The sequence below is a fragment of the Diuraphis noxia genome, unplaced genomic scaffold (assembly GCF_037042655.1).
Source record: "Diuraphis noxia isolate RWA-SAM2 unplaced genomic scaffold, SU_Dnox_SAM2 contig0002, whole genome shotgun sequence".
In the NCBI taxonomy this organism is placed as follows: domain Eukaryota; kingdom Metazoa; phylum Arthropoda; class Insecta; order Hemiptera; family Aphididae; genus Diuraphis; species Diuraphis noxia.
In genome coordinates, this window is record NW_028301712.1 from 17,455,103 (window position 1) to 17,470,715 (window position 15,613).

Below are 15,613 nucleotides of genomic sequence, written 5' to 3' on the forward strand. Positions count from 1 at the left end.
GTTGCATCATCAGGTATTGCTGCTACGCTTTTACATGGAGGAAAAACTGCTCATCTGCTTTCAAGATGCCACTGACTTTTGAACACCGTCGATACCCCAAAACATGCAATATTAATAAACAATCGAATGTTGCGGAAGTTCTGTAGAAATGTAAGCTCCTAGTTTGGGATGAAAGCCCAATATACTATAAGAAAGGATTTGAAACTTTAAACAACCGTCTGAAGGATCTAAACAATCATAATTTATCGATTGGAAGAATCATGGTACTGCTAGCTGGAGAGTTTCAACCAACTTTACCAGTCGTACCAAGTGGAACTCGAGCTAGGTAATTAAATTTCAACATGCATCAAGTCTTCATATTTTTGGTGTCAAATAGAAAAAGTTTTTTTTTTTAATTAGACAAGACTGCTAAATTTGCATGGATCGATATAAGAGAAGATTGTTTTTTTACATCGTCAATCGTATGTGACGTACACCAGAGTCAGTACTCCCACAAGTATAGTTATTTTGTCACCAACAAGAATCATAGATAATGTAGTTCACAGTGAAGTATTAAACTGACACCATAAATAAGGTAAATAAACAATTAATTTATATGACATATTTTTTTAAACAATCTTATTTAAATTGTATTTAACTAGGCAATATTTTTTCTTACCGGATAACAACAATACATGAACTCGGAAATGACGGGTAATTAGGCTAAAATATTATGATATAAATTAAGAAATTCAATACATTATTAAAGAAAATAGAAATAAATAAATAATTTAAACCAATCACTACAACAGGTCACAGGTGGTGGGTTATTTGATTTCAGGGTACCTACTTCAAAAAATAGTACAAAACTCGAGAACTTTTCGAGTATTTGCTGTCAAAATATAATCATGTTAACTTTATGAACAATGAAATCCATACATATTTTAGGTTCCTGCAAACGTGGTCTGTTACAGTGAATTATTATGGCGAATTCGGCGTGGAGTAATCTGTATCTAATATATTATGTTGGAAAATGCTTTGGTTTATTTCCATTCGCTGGAAATCACAAGATCTTATCGTTTTTCTATTCATTAGTTTTATGGATAGTATATGGGCATTCTTGTTTACTCTCTATTTTTTCATTACACGAATTTGTTAATAATAAACTACCAACTCAGAGATTGTTAAAATGGGTAAATTATTTTATTGATTACGTCACGTATCTGTATTTAATATTACATAAAAATGATAATTAATTACCATACACTTCTGATTTTAGGTTATGTTGTTCGAGAAATACTTTGTTTCAATCGTGTCGGTATTGAACATGGTGCTTTCAGCTTTTAGGAGTAAACGATTTTTTAAAATACTTGATTCATTTTACCGATTTGACAAATTTACACTACAAATGCGTTTCCAGACGAACCATAAGTCCCAACAATTTTACTTATTATTCATTTTATTTGTTTGGACTTACAATGTTTATGTTGTTAATTTTTATAAAGACATTAAATTTTTTATTTTTTTTATTTGGAGTTTGTTCTGTGTGTTGACAATGATTGCAACATCACAATATATTATATGCATAAAAATGTTAAGTGATAGATACAAACTGGCCAACATTTTATTTGAAAAAAGTAAGTACCTACCTATTAAAATATTTAAATGCAATATGATATAACGCCAGTTAAATTATCAAAAATGCAAGGACATTTTATCAGAATGTGTTAAACTTTTAATAAATCTGACCTGACCAACTATTATGATCATGATTACCATACATATATTAAATTATATAAACGACTAATTAGAAAAAAGTTAATATTCCCAAAGAATGTACAATAAACTGATATAACTAATTTAGCTATTTTGTATCTAAGAAGTAGATTCATATATTTTTTTTACATTTAACATTTTCATATAATATATTATGTCATATGAATTTTAAAATGCAAAAAATTATATTAATATTAATTTACAATGTATATTATACATATGTAACAAAAATTAATTAATTTAATAATTGCTTACTTGTTGGTTTATACTAGATGATACATTTTAATGCTATTTTAAATGTACACAGAATAAAAACGAATATTTTTTCTTAATTATATGAATTCATTAGCCTTGTCCAATATGAATTGAAAAAATAATAATTATAAAGAAAAAACTGAATTTTTTTTTATTTTTAGGTATTAGCCGTCAAACTACAACTGATAAATTTTTATATCCAACCGAAGTACAAAATGTATTTATCAAACTACGGAACTTGACAGAGGAAGTAAACACATTCTATGGTTCTCATGCATTAATCATAATTATCGATTTAGTAATAATAGCTGCAACGTTTGTGACAAAAATAACATTTAACCACATCAGCAATAATAAAAAAATGATTGAATTGGATAACTTGATTTTCGTTTATAATATTTATAAGTTTATATTTATATTTTTTCTAGTTCGAGAAGCACATATTACAATAAAAGAAGTAAGTTTTAGTATTTATTTTTTATTAAGTAATTTATTCTATAGGTATAAATTAGTATTATAGGTATAAAAGAAACAGTCCTCATATAATTGAAATATTTTCGATATAGACTAAAATTGCATAATATACTTAAAGATGAAACACATTAAAAATTATCTTTTAGAATAATTGAAATTAGTAAAACATTAGGTAAGTAATGCATACTACATTAAATTGTTAACAAAAACAATATTATTATGTGGTATATATAATTTATAAGTCTAACCACAATTTGAGTAAATTAAAATTGCATTATAAGAAATTCAAAAATTAACCATACAATGTTTTCATTTTATAACGCATATGATTCGTGTAATTTTGAATTAAAATAAGAAGTTATTTATTTGCATATTTTTACTGTTATGGTAGGTACGGCATTTTGGAACTTTAAGATGATTTAACAATAAAGTGTTTTTTCTAAAAGAGTATTTTAAATTTTACTTATGTTATAATTATAAGTTATAATTTAAAACGATGATATTTATTAAAACTATATTGTTTATTATATTTTTTTTAATACAATATACTATAATTTATAAATTACAATCGAAATAATTTGACTCGTTTTTTTCCAAATTTTCTATGTTCATCTGGAAATTATTTATTAATAAAGAATATAAAATGCATTAAGCATGATGGTGTAAGCCTATTTATTCCTTTTTAACTCTTATGACATTCAAACAGTTTTAAATTTTAAATGTATGCCGTTATCATTGTTATATTCAATATTTCATTATGATAAAAAATTGAAGAATCTTAAAATAATCTATTACATATCAATAATTGAAGAGTATTAATATTTAATAGTGTATTCATTGTTTTACAGTCGAAAAAAACTGTTATGATCGCTCATGATGTACTCTGTACTTCAACAAACACTTGGATTATCAAAGAAGTAAATTATTTTTTTTAAACTAATTTACATTAAAAATTAGTCTATAACAATTAGTGCATTCTAATTTATATGAAATATTATTCATTGTTCATAGTATGAGGCGTTCATATTGAATTGTTGGAGCAATCCGATCATATTTGATGTGTGTGGTATTTTAGATTTGGATTATAAACTACTTCAAACGGTAAGTGTTTTCTGTAAATCTATTTTAAAATTGCATAACACTATTTAACTTTGAAAATTGCTATACCTACAAAAAGGATTAAATTTCTAAGTAACAATTAAAATTATAATTTTTAAATATGAAACGAGCATTTGGAATCCTCATTAATCTAGCTTAATTATCAAAATCGAGCATATTCAGAAACTATTTCTATTGTTAGTTGCATATAAATCAAATAAATAAGTCTATCGCTCAAACAATTGGCACAACATTTTAATATTAATTCACTTGGACTTTGGTAAAAAAAAGCTACAATTATATAACGTATTTTGGCTCTACGTGGTATTCAAAAAGAGATCGTTTTAAAGTGCTGATCATTAAAATTCAGTAAAAATTGAAAATTATATTTTAGTTCCCTTCTTAATTTTTTTTTTTTTTGTGTGTGTGGGGAGGATGTGTGTAAACTGTAAAGTCAAATCATTTCTATTAAAGTATTTAATTTTATTATAAATAATACGATAGGTTGAATCAACTTTTGTCGAGAATTGTCATTGAGTATAATATATTATTTATTTGTATAATACTTAAAGTAAGCGTATGTGCATAATTATAATATAAAAACTGAAGATATGAGTAGAGAGGTCATCATCCATCAGTAATACTTAGATAATAAAAATAAAAACAATATACGAAAAAAGTTTCATTTACTCAATAGTAATCTTCTTAAATTACACCTCATCGATGGCCACCTTGAAAATGTTAATATAAAAATTTGGCGAACAATTCAAGTGTTAATGAGTATTCGTTTATAAATTACAACGAAATAAAAAAATTGTTTGTTGCATTATCTTTATTTTACTCGTAAATATCCAATTTCGTAGATATTCAAACTTTTGCAGTGATAAACAATTTATATTATATAATTTACTCTTCTTTTTCTAGTTTTTTTCTAAGTTAATTTCTGAGGAGGAACCTTAAATTCAATTAAAATATAATTTGTAACATTTTTATAGTTTCACTAAATTATTGGCTAAATTCTACCTTTAAACGCTTAAAAAAAAAAATGTTGTGAAAATATTTTTATTAATTGGTTTATGAAGAAGTTATAATATAATCTGTAATCATATATTTCAACTGATTTTCCGATTGTAGTTAAATAACTGTAATATGTACCCAGAGGTATGTGGACGATGTTAATGCACACTTTTTACTTCCTCTCTGACCGACGAACAACATTCAAACATGAAAAAATGTATATACACAAGATCGTTATTATATGGATATTAAGACTTTAGTGATCTTAGAATAAAATAACCTATTTTAGAAATTATATAGAATAATACTTTTGAGAATTTGGCATATCAGTTTTATATTTTCCTTATCACTTTGTGATTTACGTTATAATAGCTATCACAATATTTTTTTTTTTAAGAATAATTCAATTTTTTTTCAGATAATTGCATCCATCGTCACTTATATTGTAGTTTTGTACCAAGTCCGGTTGGCAATTTCTAATCAATAACTTGAAGATAATCTATTCATATCAAATCCGAATATTACTGACTCACTGCAGATTGCTGTATCTCAAAAACTACTCAACGTTTGAACTTGAAATTTGGAATTGTGGTTTCACTAATACTTTCATCGTACAATAAGAATCGACTTTTCAAAATTTTTATTTTAAGGGGTTGAAATTGGCAAAAATAAATTTATCCGTGTAAATCCTTTATTTATTTTGTGTATTTATATAACAAGCTATTAAATAGTCATATTAGTTGGCTGATAAAATTTGGTGCACGACGAAACACAAAAATATCAATTATTATTATTTATAAATGCATTTTTCTTATAATTATTGCAATAATTATAAAATTATAAATTATATTGATGACGTAAGTTGCAAAGTTAATCGTTTATACGCTTGTAAATATTGATTAAAACCTTATGCAAGGCCGCAATGGGCACGGGCTAATATTATAATATATATTTATATATCTTAGACCATGCAGTGTAAGGAGTAGCCTTATTATCATACTTCATACCATACTAATAAGTTGGTACTGGTGAAGCTTACAGAAACTTTAGCTTTATTAAAGTAAATTAGACTAGAAGAAAAATTTAAAAATATTAGGTATAGGTTTATATTTGTCATTAATTTATTATACATTATACTAACCTATTTACTACGTATTTATGCCATGTATTACCTTTGTTATTACCTTTTGTTTTTATTAAGTAAGTAAAGGGGACCACCAAAATTTTAAGTTTCCACACCGACCCCCTAAATAAATTAATCCTAAATAACCGCATAGTAACATGTACAGGGTTCGATACCGACCGTTTTTTCGGCTTAGACTTACGAACCTTTTGTCCATCACTTCGATGGACCTAATAATGTGATAAGACATTTAAAAACTGATTTGAATTCGTTATTATGTCTTATTGAGATAGGCCACGCCACATTGTCAAATTGTTTACCCTAATCTATTAAATATGGATTTAAAAATTGTGAAATTTAAAACAATGTAAATTTTGATCACACTGAATTAAAATTATAAATTTGAAAAGTGGCTCTGCCGATTTCAAGAAGACATAATAATGAATTCAAATCATTTTTTAAAATTCTGATCGCATTATTAGGTTCATCTGACTGTTGAACAAAAGTTTGGGTGTTTTTGTCGAAAGATGGTCGATTTAAAAGGAAGCTACAACCACGTGACGTATTGTCTCTCCGTCTTTCAAATGTAAAACATTACGAAAACTGTTTTTCGCGGGAAAGCACCAAATTTTCACACTATACAATAAACAGGAGAATATTTACAGTGCTACACGTTTTTCTTTTTCCAATATCGTAACTAAAAAAAAGTTATACAAGTTTGAAAAACTCAAAAATAATGAATCATTAAACAATAAGAACTTTTTTGTATTTGTGATACCGACAAATTAAAAACAATGTTTCACAATCTCCTCTTTATAGTGTAAATAATTGGTTGCTTAGCTTGTATTACAGCTTAAGTAGTTCTTTCCCGTGCAAAACAGTTTTTACAATGTTTTACATTTGTAAAACTGTAAACTGTAAAGTCAAATCATTTCTATTAAAGTATTTAATTTTATTATAAATAATACGATGGGTTGAATCAACTTTTATCGAGAATTGTCATTGAGTATAAAATGTATAATATTTTTGTAACATTTATTTGTATATATACAATCTGTAATAATACTTAAAGTAAGCGTTTGTGCATAATTATAATATAAAAACTGAAGATATGAGTAGTGAGGTCATTCATCAGTTATACTTAGATAATAAAAATAAAAACAATATACGAAAAAAGTTTCATTTACTCAATAGTAATCTTCTTAAATTACACCTCATCGATGGCCACCTTGAAAATGTTAATATAAAAATTTGGCGAACAATTCAAGTGTTAATGAGTATTCGTTTATAAATTACAACGAAATAAAAAATTGTTTGTTGCATTATCTTTATTTTACTCGTAAATATCCAATTTCTTTGAAATTCAAACTTCTACGGAAATAAACAATATTATATATTATATAACTAGTTAAACCTATGCATTTCATAGCCCGCTAAATATCCTACTTTTTATATTTCTCAAACTGTGTTTTACTTCTGATTATGCTAGCAATATCTTTTTACACATGTTAAATATCAATTTAATTTATTAGTGATAAACTGATTAGTTATTATTATATAATTTTATTTGTTTTATCGAGAAAATTCTGAAAATTCAAGTTTTCAATTAAATCATATTACTTGAAGAGCACTTGGATACATAATATATTTTGTTATTCCTTCTGGTGCGTAGAACCAACGATCGATTTTTTTTTTGCTAGGCATAACTGCATATAGAGATGACGGTATTATAATGAAATAAAACAAAATATCAATAAAAACTTTTAATTTGATAGACCATACGGTCATATATGCCATGGAAACAAGTAATAAATAATAATATTAACAAATTCAGGGATAATTATTTTTACCTCACTTATAATTATCAGGCATTATTGAAACTAATATCAACCATCTATAAAAAAAATTTCAATCGTAAATCTTTAAATGTCTCTTTGAACACCTCCCAGGATTATGCTTATCACTTTTCTTGGCCTATCTTTTGTGCATAGTTCTTCTAATATATCTCTGTACCGAATTTCGTCGCCATCGATCCAGCCGTTTAGGAATGCATAAAGGACAAACAGACAAAATTCCATTTTTATATAATATAGTAAAACCTCGCTAAGACGGAATACCTTAGAAATCTATTCACATCAAAATCGGAATATTACTGACTCACTGCAGATTACTGTATCTCAAAAACTACTCAACGTATGAACTTGAAATTTGGAATAATGGTTCCTTTATTATTAAAATAATAGATTTATAATAATAATAATCTTTATTACCAAAGAAGATTGTCCGACCTGTGAACTATGCGTCAAATAATTGATAATAAAACATATTACTCTTGAATGCCCCAAGTTCAACACCTCCAGACAAATACTCGGAAATCCATCATCAATGAATCAAGCACTGGGAGAAGAGAACTGCAAAAATATTTGTACATTTTTCACAAATAAAGGTCTATCAAAATTAATGTAATTAAAAAAAAAAAAAAAATTTACATCCCCCTTTATAGAAATGTCTCCCCATAAAATTATTAACTTATAATTACTTTTAGGCTAATGACCTGTGATGTTGAAGCCTTTTATTCAAATAAAAAAATAAAAATAATAATAAATTTAAATATAATTGTGTTTATTATAGGGTTGATATTGGTTTTACAATTCAGTATGGATGAATAAGAAATTATCAATTCGTTATTACTTATTAGATCCCAATTTTAAAAATTGTTTCATCTTTACAAAGCAATAAATTTGATAAAATATTATGTTCAGGTGTCAAACGACGATTTAAGAACAAATTTTGAATCATTTAGATATATATTATATATATATATATTATACTAGCTGACCCGGCAAACGTTGTTTTGCCTAAATTTTTTTTTAAAATTAAGTTGACCCGGTGAACTTAACGCCTTCAAATAAAGTCTAGATTGATAATAAAATTCAAGTATTCCATTGTAATGAATTGTTACAGAAATCAATATATTGCATTTTGATAAACAATGTTTTTCGTTTTGTTTTCTGGTGCAAAAATAAACAACGATGACGGTTTTCCAACATGCGAACTGGCAACGTACAGCTGCCCGTGCGAAAAAATGGAAATTCCAAATTGATCCCACAGACTTCCAACGATAGGCCTTGCGATTTATTGATTGTCATCGCAAAAGCCAATCTAACGGGAAACTGAATCCGCTTAAACTGAAATGGAAGATCTGTTGGAATGATCGGAATTCATGGGATAAGGACTTCCTCCCCTTTGAAATTGCCCTTGATGATCGTTGATTGCATTACATTGTTCATTAGTTTCTTGACGGACAATCGTGTACCATTACACAATTTAGGAGGATTTAGATTCCGCAACATAATTATGATCGATCCCACTTTTACCTGTAAATTATGCGGTGGAGTTCCCGGCACATCAAGCTAGTTCAAAAATTCTGTCGGATAGTTGACCGCTTCGTTTTCGTCGGTCGTGCTGTCAACGAATTTATATGAACGCAGTTCTCCAGCAATTTTACTCTGAATTGTAAAATTCAAACTATCGACGTCCTTATTCCTCGCTGCTAGTATTGCCCGTTCACTCATCCAATCGAGATTGTTATAATTGACCTCAATGCTTGGGAACACTTTTGTAATGAGTTCTTCCTTCGACGATGTGAACTCACAAAAATTTGCCGGAATCTATATTAATCCAGTCAAAACATCAATCGGAATGTGGCCATTACCAAGCGCCAGCAGTTGTCTCGAGAATTCAGCAGCCGATGCGTCGTTTTGCAACGCAACTCTCATGTTCGTGGTCAATTTCAACTTCTTGACATGCCGCCACAAAAACAACGATTTCAGGCATGCATTAATTTCATCGGCAGCAGTAGATTTTGGAATGACGGGAAGTGTTTGACGAAAATCTCCGGAGAGCAATATCATTGCCCCACCAAATCGTTTCGAATTACCTCGTAAATCTTTCATCGTTCGGTCAACTGCCTCCAAAGCTAGTTTATGTGCCAGTTTATGTCCGAGGGAATCAGTCGAATAGACATCTGCGAAGCCAGCAACAGCATCACCTTTCTTCCTGCGTTGAAACTTCTTTGATGCAGCATTCCGTGTATAATAGCGTGACATTTCCGAATATAGTAAAGTCCTCGCGAACGGATCGCTTTCGCATGTCGAAAAAAAATTTGTCAATGTCGTCGCTGGTGGTCGTTCTGCTCTTTGCGCTGCGTTCGCTTACGTAAAGTATACACTCTAGCCGTTCTCTAAGAGAACTGCCAAATGTACGACAGTCGGATGACGTTCATGAATTGTAAATGAAAACAGCCGCCAAATTGCCTCATTACAACTCACGTAACGTCCAAGTTGAAATTTCATCACCTCATCATTTGCATTTGGATCAGCAATGCCAAACATAGCCATGTCACTCCCTTTGTTCACATATTTGATAGATTTTATGGAGTTGCAATACTCAACATTGCAGTGATTTGAGAACGTTTTCGACAAAAGTGGACAATATGGAACGATCCAGCGATTATCGACGACGACATCTTTTCCCTTTCATTATGATTGATCTGCCGTTGTCATCTGGAGAACGACGCCGATACAACGGATATCCGTCGATTCCACTGATTGTGTCAGACACAAACGGACGCGGAAAACACTTAATGCAGTTTCCGTTTTGCATGCACGGTGACCCAGGATTCTGAGTTCCGCAAGGGCCATGTATCATGTTCGTGGTCACAACAGAATGCAGCTCAGGATCTGTTTCTGGATCTGGTATTTCGGCAGAAATGATCGAATCAATATGATCTGGTCGGACCTTGTCAAACATCCAAAGCAGAATGTGCGCATGTGGTAAACCACGCTTCTGCCATTCAACCGAGTACATCCAACAACGGATTGCGCCAAAGACCTTCTGCTTAACGATGTAATTCATGAGTACTACGATCTTTTGTTTGAATACTCGTGCAGTGATGTCATGTCGATCACTTGGTGTTTGTCCTGTCAGCAACTGATTTGTAATTTCGGGCCATTTCGGATTGCAAGTAAACGTGATGAACAAATCAGGTCGTCCGTAATTCCGCACATACGTCATCGCATCTTGAGCATATTCATGCATGTGGCGTGGGCTTCCAATATGAGTAGCCGGGAGAATAGTCAAACGACCAATGTTGGCCGCGTCTCCTTCGGTAGCGATGGCATCACGCAAGTGGATGTACTCGTCTGATCGTAACTTTGACTGATTGAAGCGAATGAAATTGAGACGCTCCGTTTCGACCTTGACGTACATGTCGACGCAGTACTGTTGAAACAACTGGCGATATCTCAATAGATGATTGTCAACATCTTGTCGAATCACCAATCGATATGCATAAAAATTCATTGAGCTGATATTTTTATTCGTTTCTTCTCCTGAAATATGAATTCAAACTTAGTTATAGTATGAAAAAGAAATGATGACCTGTAAACAAACCTGTCATTGGGTTGACCATCTTTATATTTAAGTGATAGCCATCCTCTCCTCGACAGAACATCAACGGGTATTGAAGTGCATCATATGACCGATGAGTCTCGTACACGCGCTGCAATTTTCCACCATCGCGACGCTTAAGAACAATATCGCGTGATGCCACATTTTCGCCAACAATCACCACTGCGACTTCATTGATAGTGGGAGCATTGAATTGTCTTTCATGGCTTCCAGAGGGTCTTTTGTCTGCTCTGATAATGATTTTGTGGTCGTCAGAATGCATTGTGTCCAATGCGGTTTTGAACATTGTGACCAATTGATTATGCTCATGCAGAAGAATTTGCAATTGTCCCATTATTTCACGTTTATTCGCAGGAAAAATTGCACACCGCTGTTTTAGTTCATTTTCCGAATTACTAACGAAATATATCTGAAGGAACTTATGATCTTCGTTTGGTTGTGGTAACAAAGCGCCTGCTCGATGGTGAATTTGTCCTTGAATCTGAATATTTAAATGGTCATATGTAAAAAAAAAATGTGTTATTATTACAAACGCCTTTACCTTATAACTCGGATTGTAGCCTGGTTGTTCAATAACTTCTGCTCCAAATGACATCGTTTGAAAACTTCCGTTATATTTTTGTGTATTCGCCAGGAAATGTTTTGATTGGATTATATTTCCATACAATCGATTTTTATCGATATTAATCGATTCAAGCCCTGCTATTATCGATATTTGTATTATTATTTATATTATATTTTTATTTTTATTTTTATCTGCTAGAGGGTGCCACCGGTGTAACTCAGTTTTTGTCTCTAAATCTCTAACTCACAGGAGTTAGGTCCATAATTTATGCTATAAATCCGCTCCCCGACATTCTCTATCATTTAAAAAAAATTTGAGCCAAATCGGCCCAGCCGTTCTCAACTGATGCAATTTCGAATTTTTTGTCTCCATTTTTACATATATAGATATATATATGTATATATATATATATCCTAGCTGACCCAGCCACGCGTTGCTGTGGCTCAGTAATTATAATACATTGAATCAATTTTTTACTAATTCTTTGGTACAATAAAATTAATATTTTCTAAGAAAATTTATAAAAGATTCATTCATATGAGATTGAAAATAAAATGTTTCGCCAAAATTTAAAAGTAATAGGTAAAATATCTAAATGTTGATATTAAGCACAAACCAACATATATACTTTATGAATTTACATTTTATTCATCTTATATTGAATTATTGTTTGTAATCAGTGACTGACTTACAAAATATATAAATATACATATAATATATACAATAAAAACATATAAAAATAAACTGTTTTAAATTATGTAGATGATATTGACGTCGAATTATTATTTTTTAAATTTTAAATTATTAAAACTAAAAATTATCTAAGTACTTCTTTGTGTACAACATTCCTGGTTAACCTATCTTTCGCTAACACGAAGAGATTTAATAGTTTTCTTACACGTGAGCAGGCAACATTAGACCTTTTTTGGGACCTTTTTTTAACCTTCGACCATATAAGCTAATAGACGCGCCTTATAATATGCTTGTGTAGGCACAATTATGTAGTCATCATGTTTAATGATATGACGTCACGTTTGGGCAAAACAATTTCGAGTTATTATTAATTTGTTTATTTGGTGTTCACTCGTTCACACTTTCACAGGCTCACAGCGTTTCCAGTTTGGAACACATTTTTTACTGTCGTATTGTATGTCTCGACTCACGAGTCTGTCCCTTGTCGTCGAAAATCATTTTTCACATTCTAGCTTTCATGGTTTCAAACTGCTTCCTTTGAAACTTGAAAGTATTGTGTTTTTAAATGCTTGATAAATGAACATGGTTTTATTATAATGATAGTTTTTTTTTTTTTTTAAAGTAGCGTTTATTGAAAATTTACAATCTATACAACTTTTGTACAATGAGTAAATTGGAGGGAGCGATGACAATGATGGGGCAGTGGAGTGGTGGATAATGATGGTTAAAGTATGAATGTTGAAAAGCTTAGTTTTTGGTTGCATTATTTTACTTTTGATATTCATATGATATACCAAATGGCAAATACACCTCACTAGGACAAGGTATAAGGTAACTACTGTCTACTAAAATGGTAAAATACAATAATGGTTTGATTAAATATTTTATTCTTACTATTAATTGAATAATATTTTATATAATATATTTATATATTGTGTAATCAAGTAATTATATTCTAATAAATAATATTTAGTATAGTTGTGGATCATTTACGTTAACAAATACATAACAATTATTTTATTATTTTATTGGATTTCATCATTGATTAAAGTATAATATACAAATATAAGTACCTATCATAGGCGCAACTAGATCTCTAAAACGAGGGGCGCTAAATCTGAATACATCATAGGGCCGTAGGGGTCAAAGCCATAGACCAATAGACCAACTTTAATCGATACATCAAAACTTTAAAAAATATATTAAGACTTTTTACAAAAATAAAAAAATGAACATTTCTACTACTACAATATCAGAAACATATTGAAACATTTTAATTTCATAATCCTGTTAAATAAATAATAATTTATAGATTTGAAATCAGCATAAATTTTCTGGGTTTCATGCAATATTTATTAAAAACCTTTTTGCACCCCCTAGGTGCGCCACTGGTACCTACAGTAAATAAATTTATTACATACATGTATTTTATGATTTCAAGTGTATATTAATCTGAGAGTTTACAATGAGGTAACAATATACTAGTTCTAAATATATCATTTTGGTAAATTTAATTTAATAACTATATTTTAATTAACAAATAACTCGTAAAATAGGAGAAAAACCGAGATACACAGATAGATAGATAAATAGTAATTAGTGTTATAGTAAGGAAATAAGAAATTAAGAATTAAAATTTGTAAGTAAGCCATTAATCAATCATATTTTATTGGGATAGCCCGGCCGCCGGCCGGCGTTATTGCCCAAACGTGACGTCACACGCTACATGATGTTGGCGTCAAGATATTTACCGTATGCCGCGTCTATTAGCTTATATGTTCGAAGCATCTAACGACCTACCATTGTTATCTCCATTCTCCATTAGAGCGATAAGCTGATAGCCCATAATTGTGTATTATATCTCGATGTTTTTCATCTATATGGTGAATATTATTAATTAATTATATTTTTATTTCTTATTAGTTATTGTAAAGTCGTATGCACTCTTGTTATGTTATAATTTATGGACATTTAATAAGTCGTTTACCTATATTGTTTAATTTTTTTTTTTAAATATGTATTATATGTTGAAACTGTGTTTCAAGGTGGGCCCATGTTACGACGTAAGCGCCATATATATGTGTATAAATTATTATCGCCAAAACTTGACTTTATCTGTATCATTATTATTGTTATAATTGGGTCCACGGTTTGTCGCCACTTGATGTCAGACCATCGAACGATCAACACTATAAAATATAATATTATACAGTCCACTAAATAAAATATAGTTTTAAAGTTTTTCGTTTTAGTTAAAACTTATTTTAATAAAAACACAATGTGATCCCACCTATCGTTCATATAATTAATTGTAGTATAGTCAACGGTATAGACGGTATAGTACCCGATGAATTGAAGATGGCTAAAATTGTACCAATACATAAAAGCGGAGATAAAACTGATTTTTTAAATTATAGACCCATCTATTTAGTAGGTATTATAGCCAAAATCCTTGAAAAAATAATAAAACACCAACTCTTAGAATATCTAGAACGTGATAAAATAATATTTGAAGGACCATATGGGTTTAGAAGGAACTTAGGAACAGAGGACGCTTTAATAGATTTAACAAATTTTTTACATAACAAGAGGGACAATAAAAAGAAAATACTAATTTCGTTTCTAGACTTAGAAAAAGCTTTCGATGCAATTAGTAGACAATTATTATTATTAAGTACATAAGTTAAAAGAATTAGGTTTCGATACTATTACACTTAATTGGTTTTCTAGTTATCTTTGTAATAGACAGCAATTAACCACTTTTGGATCCTATTATAGTGACTATTGTTATGTCCAAGATTATGGAGTAACACAAGGAACGTCATTAGGCCCCTTATTTTTTTTAATCTATACTAACTCTATACCAGCTTCATCATTAAAAGGTAAATTATTCATGTTTGCCGACGATATAGCTCTTGTTAATACCAAAGAAAACTGGTCAAAATTAATAGAAATTGTCGAAATTGACTTACAACTTGTATATTACTGGATGGAAAAAACTTATTATCACTTAATGTAAATAAATCAGTATGCATGTCGATAGTCTCAAACCGATCACAGTTTCCAGTTGGAGTGAACTTCATATTACATCAATGTTCCGCAAATAAAACAACCTGTAATTGTAAACCACTTAAAATGGTACAACAATTTAAATATTTAAG

The 15,613-nt window shown here is 29.7% G+C and overlaps 2 protein-coding genes across 2 annotated transcripts; one reads left to right on the forward strand and one right to left on the reverse strand.

Annotated features, from left to right (window-relative positions):
- The first annotated feature begins 1,318 nt into the window (after positions 1-1,318).
- LOC149058168 (uncharacterized) lies at positions 1,319-5,326 on the forward strand. The gene is made up of 5 exons (XM_089220970.1): positions 1,319-1,616; positions 2,172-2,467; positions 3,333-3,401; positions 3,496-3,585; positions 5,018-5,326. Exons 1-5 carry the CDS (start codon positions 1,388-1,390, stop codon positions 5,084-5,086), a joined length of 753 nt encoding a protein of 250 aa, XP_089077096.1. The 5' UTR covers positions 1,319-1,387; the 3' UTR covers positions 5,087-5,326.
- A 4,908-nt stretch (positions 5,327-10,234) lies between these two features.
- LOC107168433 (uncharacterized) lies at positions 10,235-14,298 on the reverse strand. Its single transcript, XM_089218326.1, has 4 exons — positions 14,253-14,298; positions 11,736-11,893; positions 11,177-11,675; positions 10,235-11,115 (listed from the first exon to the last, which is right to left on the reverse strand). The coding sequence occupies exons 1-4, from the start codon at positions 14,296-14,298 to the stop codon at positions 10,235-10,237; spliced, it is 1,584 nt and encodes a 527-aa protein (XP_089074452.1).
- Between the last annotated feature and the right edge of the window lie 1,315 nt (positions 14,299-15,613).

Bases quoted from the DNA above. Each gene is read 5' to 3' on its own strand.
- LOC149058168 (XM_089220970.1), top strand. From the start codon at position 1,388: ATGCGTTTCCAGACGAACCATAAGTCCCAACAATTTTACTTATTATTC. The intron at 3,402-3,495 runs GTAAATTATTTT...CATTGTTCATAG, and splicing joins ACACTTGGATTATCAAAGAA to TATGAGGCGTTCATATTGAA. The intron at 3,586-5,017 runs GTAAGTGTTTTC...ATTTTTTTTCAG, and splicing joins ATTATAAACTACTTCAAACG to ATAATTGCATCCATCGTCAC.
- LOC107168433 (XM_089218326.1), bottom strand. From the start codon at position 14,298: ATGGGCTATCAGCTTATCGCTCTAATGGAGAATGGAGATAACAATG. The intron at 11,894-14,252 runs GTAGGTCGTTAG...CGATAATAGCAG, and splicing joins GGAGAATGGAGATAACAATG to GGCTTGAATCGATTAATATC. The intron at 11,676-11,735 runs GTAAAGGCGTTT...TTAAATATTCAG, and splicing joins GCTACAATCCGAGTTATAAG to ATTCAAGGACAAATTCACCA.